The 13,035-nt window shown below is 38.2% G+C and overlaps 1 protein-coding gene across 1 annotated transcript in view; it reads left to right on the forward strand.

The window, feature by feature from the left end:
- The window catches only part of olfm1b (olfactomedin 1b), a 27,194-nt gene that overhangs the window by 8,548 nt on the left and 5,611 nt on the right, over positions 1-13,035 (forward strand). Inside the window, exons 4-5 of the mRNA XM_014019371.1 lie at positions 515-734; positions 12,375-12,481. Of these exons, the coding sequence (XP_013874825.1) occupies positions 515-734; positions 12,375-12,481 (327 nt within the window). The remainder of the gene's footprint in view (positions 1-514; positions 735-12,374; positions 12,482-13,035) is intronic.

Below are 13,035 nucleotides of genomic sequence, written 5' to 3' on the forward strand. Positions count from 1 at the left end.
TTATTATTATTATTAATTGGTGTTACTCATTTTGATTTGCCTTTTTCCTGGCTTTTGTCTATGCATATTTGGTTACTCAGCAAACCTTTGCGTACAGCTATAGTCGTATAATTCGAGACACTTTGTTGTGTGTGACATGTAAAAGCATGTAACCCTTAATACGATGTTGCATTTTGAACGATGATGACCAATAAAGAGCTTTCCCAATTGTTGTCCGTGTACCGTGGGCTTGCTTCTTAACGGCTGCTCAGTGCCGGGTCGGAGCCTCCTGCTCGGCTCGTCCAGCGGGTGGAGAGTTCTCTCTGGGTTTGTTTGCTCAGACACACACTTGCACAGACAAAAACAAAAAAAACACAAACACTGAACATGGACACAAAAAGGGAAGAAGCAGGGAAGAGATAGAGTAGTCAGGCTTAGACAGGTCCTTCCTTTTTTTCTTTTTCTTTCCTTTCTGGACAGTGGGTCTCCTTCTGTCGCGCTTGACACTCAACCGAGCTTATTCTAATCCTTTCAGGCCATAAAAGCGAAAATGGAGGAGCTTAGACCATTGATACCAGTGTTGGTGGAGTACAAAGCCGATGCCAAATTGGTATTGCAATTTAAGGAGGAGGTCCGAAATCTGACGTCAGTTCTAAACGAGCTACAAGAAGAGATGGGGGCCTATGACTACGAGGAGCTCCACAACAGAGTGTCAAATCTTGAGGAGAGACTCCGAGCATGCATGCAAAAATTAGGTAGGCACAGAAAGCTGTTGGCACACACTATGCTTCAAACACACGCATGCACAAACACCGACTCAGCAAGTTCAAACAGGCCAGAAAGAGATCTTTAGGAACATTTATATAATACAGAGCAACCTGTGTGGATCTGATGCTCCAGCAGTTCCTGAAGAGAACAGAATGAAACATCTTATCTGTCAAACTTAAAGTTCCTTTCCTGCACATCCAATACCAGACTTCATTTCCTTAATTTTATCATTTCAAAATCAACCAATTCCAAATTGAATAAAATAGAAATGCATTTACATAATTAATACATTTTAACACGTTTCTGCAACAAAACAGTCAAAATGATCCAACTTTTGTAAAAAAACAAACAAACAAAAAACAAATCTGGCTCATTTATTCAATCATAATTACAAGTTTATTTCAGTAAGCTTAACAGTTTTCTCCAACTCCATAACACCACCCCTCAGTTCTGGTTCCCGTTTCCAAACAGGTCCAGTCTGCTCAGCTCAGACAGCTGATTGATCACCAGTGGTGGATTAAGAAACACACTGCTGTGTGTTTATCAGAGGTCAGCCAACATTATGTACAGACTTTATGTTACATTATCGTTTTCAGAGTTTTCACATCTTTTTGTTTTTATTCAGAACTGAAAGGCTATTTAATGTAAAATTTACATCAATCTTCTGTGTATAATAATTTAAGGAAAAACATTTCTTGGATAAGACATTGCCCACCACCTTTCATGACATAGTTTTAGATAAAATATACTTTTTGTTGAGAAATGATGGAACTTACGACGGAGTATTAGGGCCACACAACAAGTTTTTTTTTAAATTACGAGAATAAAGTCATAATATTACGACGTTAATGTCATATAAAAATAAAGTCATAATATTATGAGAATGAAGTCGTAATATTACGAGTTTGAAGTCATAATATTAAATTCATAATATTGTAGCCTTTACATAAAAAAGCATGCAGTTATCACTGCATTAAAATGAGGAATGTTGAGCAACTTGTCAAGTTGTTCTTTAGTATTGCTAAAAATAAATAGTTAATATTTTAGCACATTAGCATCAAATTATCAGTTGCATGACTTGGAAATTATGCAAATGACTATAAACTGAAGCCGTGTTGTAATTAATGGATGCATTGACGGATTTAGTCGTCACGTAGCTAATTTTGGATGAAATCATATAAATCTAACAGTACCCGGAGTCACCACTGACTACTTTATAAACATACACAAAAGGCTGTACACAGCAAGTGTGAGGAAAAAAAGGAGGAGATGAGGAACGGGAAATAGACACGTCATAATTATGACGTTTTTTCTCGTGATATTACGATCTCGTAAATTATGACTTTATTCTCGTAAAATTATGACTTTAATCTCGTAATGATAATTTAAAAAAAAATCTCGTTGTGTGTCCCTAATACTCCATCGTAGGAACTGTATCAGTTTGGCCAAACTTTAAAGGCACAGTATGTAGGATTTTGTCAATTCTTTTAGCCGAAATTGAGATAATCACCAATGACAATAATAAAAAACATGTCTAATCATTGCAGACAAAGATCTTGTTTTATTATTTTTATCTTATAAAAAGCTGTTTATATCTCCATGGTCGTGGGTCGCCACTACAGGCCATCTTGTCTACGAAGGCTCATGAAGGACAAATTGCGGTGGCAGCGTCAAAAACGGTTTTAGTTGTAATACTATAAATGTAATATTTGTTGTCTGTCATTGTAGCTGGGATAATTTTACTTATTAAAGCTCATAATCTTACCACTTGAAACATCACTAGCCCTGAAGCTGCTGGTAGACATCGCGGTTGGAATTATCAAAGGTTTTTGACACCTGAGAGACACCGTAGCAACTCCTTTGCATTTGGAAGCGGGGGTGGGGGTGGGGGGAGGACCAGGGAGGATGATTCAACCACTCAACCACTAGATGTCGCTGAAAACAACAAATCCTACACACTGTGCCTTTAAAAATAATGCTTTGTGAGATCTCGGTTCACTCAGTTCAGCGTGCTTTTAAAAGACTTGCAGCTATATCAACATTAACTTTTAGCTCAGTATTTGTAAAACTGACGGAATTATAGACATTGTTGTTTTTGCTAAGATCAGTTGGCTGTCGCAGCCACATTAAATAGGATTAGCTCTGAATATTTAACAGTTGTAGATATACTGTCAATAATTACTTTCTTAGATTTCATTAAAATTTATCTAGTGTTCCATTTTTTCCATAACAGACAACCCAGATTCCAACATTTATTGCTAAAATTTCAAGCAAAAATCTCACACAATAAACAGCAGAGTATGTGTTGTAAAGCTACATGCATACTGTAGTTAATTTTTGCACAATATTTAGATAATTGACTAAATCATTACCATTTTTATGTCAGATGACTTTGCTATCTTAAATTGGTTTGGCCTTCAAAAGTTGTGTTAAGTTAAAAGTTAGTTATAAAGGCACATCCAATGGTTATTTCCTAAAATGTGTCTATTATTCATGGTGCTGATGACTCAAAATAATTTATGTAAAATTTGAAATAAAAATCATTGCACAATCTGTTGGCACTTTTGTGTTGGGATTGTGTTGAACTCTCAAAAAAGAAAAATGAATAAATAATTTAACAAGAGAATTTTCTCTGTAGCAGTTTTGAAATGCTTTGGCAGATCACAAGTTCAGCCGAGGACAACGAGTCTGCAGAAGTTGTTGCAGAAGTGATATACAGATCAGGGTGTAGATCTACACGGGGACTCATCTTTCATGCAGATTCTGACCCACAAGCCAATCATCTTCCAGGACGTGCCTGTGATCGGAGCGTGCATGAACTCCAGGCTCAATCACTGAAGAAGGTTTTGTGATCCACATCTGCTTGATTGCCCTGTTCAGGAGGCATAACATGCAAACCTTAGTCAAAATGAAATGTATTTTTTTAGTAAATAGTCATAATAACTTTTTCATATACAAAAATGAAATACTTTTTGCAATCACTCATAACATGATACAGTTGTTCATCCAGAGGTTCCATCTTAGCTACCAGCACACCAAACGTTAAGTCAGTTTCTCTAAAATTGACTGAGTTTTAGCCATTTTTAAGTTGTTGGTTGGTTTTAGCATCCATCTTGAATTGACTCTCAAAGTTAATCAATTGTAGATGTACAGGGGTTAGACAAAGAAACTGAAACACCCCCATAACATCCCTTTCAGACAGCTTCCACTTGTGTCCACAGTTAATCCTGTTGAATGTGGTTGGTCCTTCTTGGTGGTATGCTGACATTAGCCTGGATACTGTGGCTCTTGATAAGTCACAAAGACTTGCTGTCTTGGTCACAGATGCACCAGCAATTTGTCCTCTTTTGAACTCTGGTATGTCACACATAATGTGTGCATTGCAATATTTTGAGCAAAACTGTGCTCTTACCCTGCTAATTGAATCTTCACTCTGCTCTTACTGGTGCAATGTGCAATTAATGAAGCTTGGCCAACAGGCTGGTCCAATTTAGTCATGAAACCTCCCAGTTTCAGTTTCATTGTCTAACCCCTGTACATCCAATGGTTACTTTTCTTTAAAAGTCATCCAGTGGTTTATGAGGTATTTTGGTAACAGATACCCACAAACATGAACAACATACTTGTAATTATTAATATTGCTCACCTTTTGCCTTCCAGAGGCATGCAATGATTCTGCTGGCTCAGATGAAGAGATCTGCAGCAGTTTGATGTCTTTGCTTTTAGCCCCTGTCTCAGTCTCTTCACACCTCTGTCACAGCCCTCAGTGCTAAAACATGCACGCCCACACCGTGACTCAGATCCATTACACTTACGCTCGGCACATCACGGGTATATTGTGTCCCTGTTTCAAGTCATTCACAGCACAAGATGACAGACACTTGGAAACACTTTTGGCCACATTGGCTTCTGTTCACTGGAGTTAAATTCAATTTATCCACAAGAAAAGAGGCAATATCTCAGCACCCCAGCTGCTCATGTTCTATTTTACACCAATATCCTTTTTTTCCCTACAAACTACAACTACTGGCAAAAAGTATGAAATCCCCACTTCTGGAGGATGTTGTTTAAATTTGTGTCAAAATAATAAATCACAGACATGCCACAAAGCTTTTTTTTTATTCCAACCTTCTGGGAAAAAATAAAAAATAAATATCTTTTGTAGTCAGTCATAATTGCTTTTTTTTTTTTGATCTAATAGAGAAAAATAATTTAGAATGACTCAATTCTGAGGAAAAAAATGGTATCATAAAAAATATGGCACCGGCTCCACGTTTTTGTTCCACCTCTGGCTTCTTTCCCAGCTTGAATTTTCTGAGACATGAACCACAAACAAACAGTATCACTCTGACTCTTCTTTTTGCTGATGTCATAGTTACCGTCTTGAAAGAATAATTTTGTCTTCACCAAACATCTTTTCAACTGATGGAATAAGAAAAATATGTCTAAAATTTCAAAGTAGACTTGAGGATTTAATGACACCCCACCCCCATGTTTTTACCTGAAATGACACCTTCAACCAGTCACCTGCAGGGGTCCATGACTGTTTTTCTTTAACCAACTGTCCCCTTGTTCTTTTCTGTTTGCATGTAAACGGTGGCTTTGGTTTGACTTTTCTGTTTGTAAATCCCATTTTAGGCGATTTCTTACAGTTCGTTAACAGATATTGACTCCAGTTTCCACTTGTTTTTCATTTGTTTTATTGTTAGTTTTATGTTATCAAGATATTACTTTCATTTTTCATTTATTTACTTTGCTGACACTTCCATTTCCTCCGTGGTTGACCGATATGCTTCCCTTTTATAACCTCGTTTTATCTGAACAAAGAAAATTTAGACCCAGCTGACTGAAAAGAGTCAACATCTTTTATAAAATTCTGCTAATTACCTTATTTAAAGGCTTCATATTTCTCTCTTTGTTTCAACTGACCACTCTGGTGTTGGAGCCATGATTTATGTCAGTCTGGTTTAAATGGGACATACTGTATCATGCAAATCCTCTTTTTTTAGCTAGTAAAGGCATTTTGTTGTATACTTGGTTGGGGTGTCCCAATTCAACTTTTTCACTTCCAATACGATACCGATATGGCAACTTTGAGAATTGGCGGATACCAATTTTGACCAATACCGATATTGACCCGATACCATATCTGCACGAATCACATTTTTACCTGTTTTGTAGTGTGAAAACTTAGAAAAGTTCTTAGTCAAGTCAAACAGTGAAAAAAAGTGTGAATGATAAAAACTGACCCATTTATTTTAACCAATGGGTCACAAACATTTTAAACTGATAAAATATATTAGAAGACCCTGAAAAATAAAACATAATAAAAACAAAATGTACTTAAAGTGTAAAACAACAATTAAAAATCCCTCCAACTATTATTATTTTTTACTATCTGTTAGCCTAGTGCTGCTTTATGATGGGAAAAACTGAAGGTGGGGACAAAACAAAACCACACTTTATTGTCCAATGTCCAACTGTTCAAAGTTAAGTGTTCACATCTCCAATTTTACTGACTGTGCCCAAAACAATGTGATCATTGCACTTAATCTTCACTAAAACAAGTGTGTAAACAGATTAAACATCACTAATAACAAGAGCAAAAAATAAATAGTAAGATTTAGTCAGTTAATTAAATTGATAGCTACCTTTCTTACGCTGCATTTCCACTTTCTACACTCCAAGCAACATGTGGAGATTAGACTCTGGCTCCTGCAGGGAGCAGTTTTTAATCACTGCTCTCGTCATGTCGCACTCGTATTTCAAAACAAAAGCTGCGCTCTCCTTTCTTCTGTCAGTCAATCCCAGAGTTAATCCACAGGCAGCATTCTGCTGATTTCAAAACCGTAAGCGTGCTGTACTCACTTCTGCCCGCTTAGAACCACCGACCAGACCGGAGAGGAGGTTCTGAAACTGGAACCATGGAGACACACTGCATGGAAGCCGAGCTGAGCCGAACCACATAGCTACTGCATGGGTGGAGAGTGGTTGTCTCTCCGGTTTAAAACGTACACGGTTCTGTTCCCTCCCAGAAAACTTGTGCATGACAATTTTTCACTTAGCTTCAATTCTGTTTATGGTAAAAAATAAAAAGTACTACAGACATCGCTCCTACTGCTAGCTACTTTGTTAGCGCAGCATGTTCATACATGTCAACTTGTACGGATTGTCTGTAAGTTATAAGGATTTTACGTCATTTTGCAGGCACCTATACAGACGTATAGAGCAATCTCACGGATTTTTTCAAGTCTTACGGATATTTCAAAAACTTCGTTTTCAAAATTATCTAACATGTCAGAGCCTATAGGATGATTTAAAAAAACAATAAATAACATCAAACAGCCATCTTCCAACCTGTTCTGCCGCTAGAAATAATTTACATTTTCCTCTCTCCTTTCCTCCCTCTTCACAGCAGGCGCTTTCATGTCCGCAGCAGACCCCCCCCCCCCCCTGTTTCTCCCGCGGGTGCGAGTTGTACCGATTTTTTGCCAAATTTATGGATTTTTAGGGCTCTTTATACAGATAAACGTCCAAAGAGGTTGCCATGTATGCATGTTGTTGTGATCACGTGGGCTCTGCATGCTGGAGCCAAGCGCTGCTGGATAGAGAAGCTGGAGCGGAGTCAGTGGACTGCTGGATTGGACTGCTTATATCGGAACGTTTTTATTGGAGATTTTTTATGCAGGCCGATAAACTCCGATACTCATTTTTTGGCTGATATCGAACCAATATACGATATCAATATCAGATCGGGACACCCCTAATACTTGGAGTCTTCCAGGAGTGCAGAAAAGTAGAATTTTGTCTCTGCAAGTGCTGCAAAGATACCTTTATTTCAACCCATTCACTTTTCTATGACATTTTCTCAACTACTACATCATTTTTTTTGCAATGGAACTGCCTAATAAGGTCTGGATTTACCAAGTACAAATTTGACGTCTTTATCCTCCCTTCTCTCTGGGTCTCACTCTGTAAGCTGGATGGCCAATCTTCTGTTGTTTACATCAGTGTTTCTGTTCATTCGTCAACCCACTTTATCAAACTAGATGAACAATGGAAGCTGGAGGGGGTTGGGATGTGTAATGCCTCATTTAGATTTAAATGAACCAAAATGTTCTCTCAGCAAGAAGGTCACCGGTTCAAATCCCGGTCTGGGGACCTTTCTGGGTAGAGTTTGCATGTTCTCTCCGTGCATGCGTGGGTTCTCTCCGGGTACTCCGGCTTCCTCCCACAGACCAAAAACATGACTGTTAGGTTAATTGATAACTCTAAATTGTCCCTAAATGTGAGTGAGAGAGTGAATGGTTGTTTGTCTCGTTTGTCTCTATGTGTGGCCCTGTGATGGACTTGCGACCTGTCCAGGGTGTACCCCGCCCCTCGCACTGTGACTGCTGGATATGGGCACCAGTGACACACGCAACCCTGAAAAGGAATAAGCGTGTACAGAAAATGGATGGATGGATGGATGAACCAAAATGAGTTGATCTGAGACACACCTCAGCAAAAGGTGGAAGAGGGGTTTGTAAAATAAAAAAAATGAGGAATTCAATTCATTGCAGTTCCACTTTACTGAATTATTTATATGTAAAAAGCTGGATTTAAAAGCACGATATGTCTCCTTTAAGCAGCAGCTCTTCAAGGTGTGAGCTTCTTTTTTAACTAAAGACTAATTAACACGTTTAATCTGATGCATGGGTTCAGATTACAACTACAAAACTATAGTGATTCCATTTTTTTCATTTCCTTTATAAAGAGCAACTATGACTGACCACAACACTTATATATTTATATTTTTTATGTTTCTTAATGCCAGAATGTTTGTGATAAAAAAAGGCCATTCTGTGCCATGTCTGGGATTCCTTTGTTAATAAAAAAGTTAAACATTTGAAAGAGCATCCTCTGAAAATAGTGATTCTATATTCCTTTGCAAGGCAAGGGGTTGCACCTTCTCGCCCAAAGCCAGAACACTTGTGTGCTTTCACTCCCGGTTTACCGAACATGCCACATGTCATGTTTGTGGCTTTGCTGTCAGGGACACAAGAGCAGAGACCAAACTACACTGTGTGTGCAAGATCACATGCGTTAAAGGCGAGGTCACCCAGCGAGTTCTCCCATTCATCCTTGCACAGATATCCTCCAACACACTCCTACTACTGACATTAAACTGGCCAAGGTCACATTAGCATCCAAAGAACAAGCGAAGGGGAAAAGAATGCGAAGGTGGCAGCAGAAATTTTAGCACTGAGTAATAGACAGAGAGCAGTAAAGGAGGGGGGTAAACCAGTGACGGAGGGGGGGTAATGAGCAGGAGGAAGTGAAAAAGAGCAGGTGAAGTGAAAGAGAGCAAATAGAGTCTCCACAGAGCTGTCCTTCAAGCTGTTTGCTGCCAAAGAGACTAACAGCCCAGCGGCTGTTCGGACACAATGGCCATCGATCAAAAGGACTTGCCAGCTTGCAGGGCAATAATCAAATAAATAAATCTCCTGGTGTTGAAGTGGAGACACAGAGAGCTGCAGGCAAATGGAGCTGCTGCGAACAGAATCAGTGATGGATGGATGCGGCTGCTGTTTTCTATTTCATCTGTAAAACCCAAATGTGGGAGGTTTCTCTCCTTCCAAGCAGCCTCAGCATCAGTTTTTGACCCAGTTTTTCTTTTCATTTTATCAATAATGACTTGGTGGCGCAGCTATAATCACTAAACGTGGTAATTACACACATCAGGTTGAAGGCTAAACTCTGAGGAACATGCAAGGAAAGAAAAGAGACAAGGTGAGTATCCTTTGAAGTTATTTTCTGTAACATTAAACATTCATGATGACCAGTTACACTCATCATGAACCCACAACTAACATAATGCTTAGAAATCCACAAACTTTCTTCAATTTGTAACAATAATTTACTCTCCTTTTGATCAATGCAAAGGGTGACTAACAGAATCCTGTAAATTTAGGTATTTCTCTAAATCCACATCAGCTCCAGCACACATTAGGGTTCTTCAGTCTGATTCAGACTGAGAACATTAGGGCCAAAAGATGTTGGTAACACTTTCTTTTACGGTACCCTTATTACCATGTAATTTCAAGGTAACAAAAAATTGTAATTAAATGTAATTACTACCTTATTACCATGTAATTATGTGGTAATTAAGGTACAAAAGAATAACTACTGTTAGTAAAACTACCTTTATTGGTTAACTACAAAAAAATTACTATTCAATAGTAACTCAACACTATATTTATAACCAAAAAGAATCCAACTAAATTTTGTGGTTAGTGGTTAATTGTAATAAAATATAACTTTAAAACTGTCCAAATTACTTTCTACTTATTTAGGTGTTACATAGTGAATTGTAATACATTACCAGGTAAGTGCTACATTACTGCAGACAATTGCATAGTAAAATTGTACCCTAATTACCACATAATTACACGGTAATAAGGTAGTAATTACAATTTAATTACATTTTTATTACCTTGTAATTACATGGTAATAATGGTACCATAAAAGAAAGCGTTACCAATACATCTGAAGGCAAAAATGAACCCAAGAATGAAGGCTGAGATGAGTAAAGCTTAAAAGATTAACTAAAATAAAAAATAAAGAAATAACAGTGAGTAGCTAGGACAAGGACTGCTTGAGAAGCAATAATGAATGGTGACACAGAGAAACACTGAGAAATGAACTCAAAATCCAAAAAAGACCAAAGCAGAAAAAGAAATCTGAATAATAAACTGAAAGCACAGATCCTGACAGGATTAAACTCTGCAGTGGTCTTTTATAAACACAGTCGTATGCCAAGGTTCAGAAATAAGAACACCCAATGCAGTGAAACAATGATGCTTTAGCTGTTTGGTTCAAACCTTAAAAATAACCTTATGTGACATAAAGCACAGAGTCCTGTAAGTGATGTCAAATTTTAGCTCAACATGTGTAAAAATATAGTCATAGTAATTTTGTGTTGGCTAATGTCGATTAGCTGAGGCAGCCATTTTGTATTGGACAGGCTCAAAACTGTAATCAATTGTAGACATACAACCAATTGTTACTTTCTGACAGTTTCAGTACATTCTGTGTAGTGATTTATGACATATTTTGCTAACAAAAAGGGTTGACTCCTACATTGATGCCAAGGTGTTTTTGGAAAATATTTTGCACAATGAGTAAAGTTGTGCTTGTATGTTGTGAATGTTTTCTATTTCCCCACCAAATTTTAGACCAAGATTTATAAAACTGACTCAATTACAACCAAAGTTAGATGTTCAGTTGGCTACGATGGCCATCTTAAACTGGGTTGACCCCAAAACCTAATTAGTTGTAGATGGACATCCATTAATTACTTTCTGACAGTTTTATTAGAACCTGTTCTGTGGATTATGAGATATTTTGCTAACCGACAAAGTGGGTTGACCCCAATATTTAATACCTGAATGTTAGGCAAATAGCTTGAGCATAACGTAGCGCTCAAAGCATGTGTTTTTTTGAATGACTCTCAGCTACTACCACATCAAATTTTTAACCAGTGTTTGTGAAGCTGACTGAATTACAGCTCATTTTGTTTTTGTAAGGTCAATAAGCTGTGGCAGCCATCTTCAATTAGTTTGACTGTAAACATTAATAAGTTGACATGTCCATTCATTGGTTACTTTTTGAGAGTTTCATAAAAAATCATCGGTTGGCTCTTGAGATATTTTGCTAACAGATGGAGAAATGAACACACAGACAGGCAAAAACAGTAAAGCCCTCTTTTAGCCTTTCTGCAAGCAATAATCAACGTATTAATGTGGACTTTAATCCCACTGGGGTTTATGTAAGAGAAGGTAGCTGCAGCTCATGTGAGCATGTTTGTCTCAGCTGTAGCTGAGGTGCATTGCCCACACACTCACAGGCAGGACATATGCTACACACACACACACACACACACACACACACACACACACACCAACGCACAACAGAAAAGCATCACGTTTTATTACGAAACACACAGATATGAGATCGTGAAGCAGCTTACAGAAAGGGGAAGCAAAAATTAATCCTTATTGTTTGAGCACAAAGCAGTCTGCTATTCCACAACAATGAGGACCAGGAGAGATAAAGGACTAATGGATGAAAAGCTCTACAGAGAAAAGAGACTAATTCAACCTTTAAATGAGCAGCCGTCACAGACCGGCCTAATTAGCAACATTCACTCCATCCATCTGCTTTAATAAAACTGCCTTTTCTGTGTGCAAATCATGTAAAAATCAAAACTAGATGTATAAAGAAATTTAATCAGGTCATGTTTTTGGACCCGGTCTGTCTGGAGGGACACAAAGACCAGCGCTAGCTTTGTCACGTTTTCATTAACACCCAAATCAACGCTAATTAGCACTACGGCTCAACTCGAAGGAACTGAAAGCCTCTCCCTGTCCTACTTTTCACTTTTCTCACTTCACCACAATCTGAGCGTGAAACAGTCATTAGATGGTGTAAACTGAATAATAAGCACCTCTCACTGAGTACAACACCCCCCCCCCCCCCCCATCCATCAAGCTAAATCGTTTAGTTTTAAATTAAAAAGCAGCAATTCCAATCCATCAGAGTTTGGATTTGAAAGGTTTTTGCTTCCTCCCCTTCTCTCTGTGCAGCATGTGGCAAGCTGACGAGCATCAGCGACCCCATCACCATCAAGACGTCTGGATCCAGGTTCGGCTCCTGGATGACCGATCCACTGGCACCTGAAGGGGACACTCGGGTGCGTATCCAGAAATCTAACAATAACTGTTAAAAAAAGATGTTAGTGCTTTTCATTTAACTTCAAATTTTAAAAACGGTAAGTTCAAACCTCTCCGTCCTTTCCCTTCTGAGAGGCATTGGGGTCACTTTGCTTGGGCCACCTGAGACATGTTCTGGACATGTGAACGGAAAATGTCAAACTGACTTGGGATTAGATTCTAAACGACATTTTAAGTTTATAAAGTTGAACCCTAGTGATCCTCAGTAAAATACAGTGATTTGGTGGTGACCTTTGCTCTTGTAAATGGAGCAAATAACTGCAGTCAGAGGTCTTTGCTCTCATGTTGCTGGAAAATCCAACCTTTCTCAGTTTATATTTTTGTACATCACCTTGAGGCCTTTACTCACCACACACTGACAGTAGATTATAACTGAACATTTGGGTATATTTTCCTTTGCCCACAATGCTAAAAGTTCATGTCTCTTTTAGCTGTTAGCATAGCTACCAAATAAAGCTGAAGCAGAACACATTTTCATAAACAAACTTGAAGTTATCACTGGACTCTAAAGCAG

This window comes from Austrofundulus limnaeus, unplaced genomic scaffold (assembly GCF_001266775.1).
Source record: "Austrofundulus limnaeus strain Quisiro unplaced genomic scaffold, Austrofundulus_limnaeus-1.0 Scaffold218, whole genome shotgun sequence".
NCBI lineage: Eukaryota > Metazoa > Chordata > Actinopteri > Cyprinodontiformes > Rivulidae > Austrofundulus > Austrofundulus limnaeus.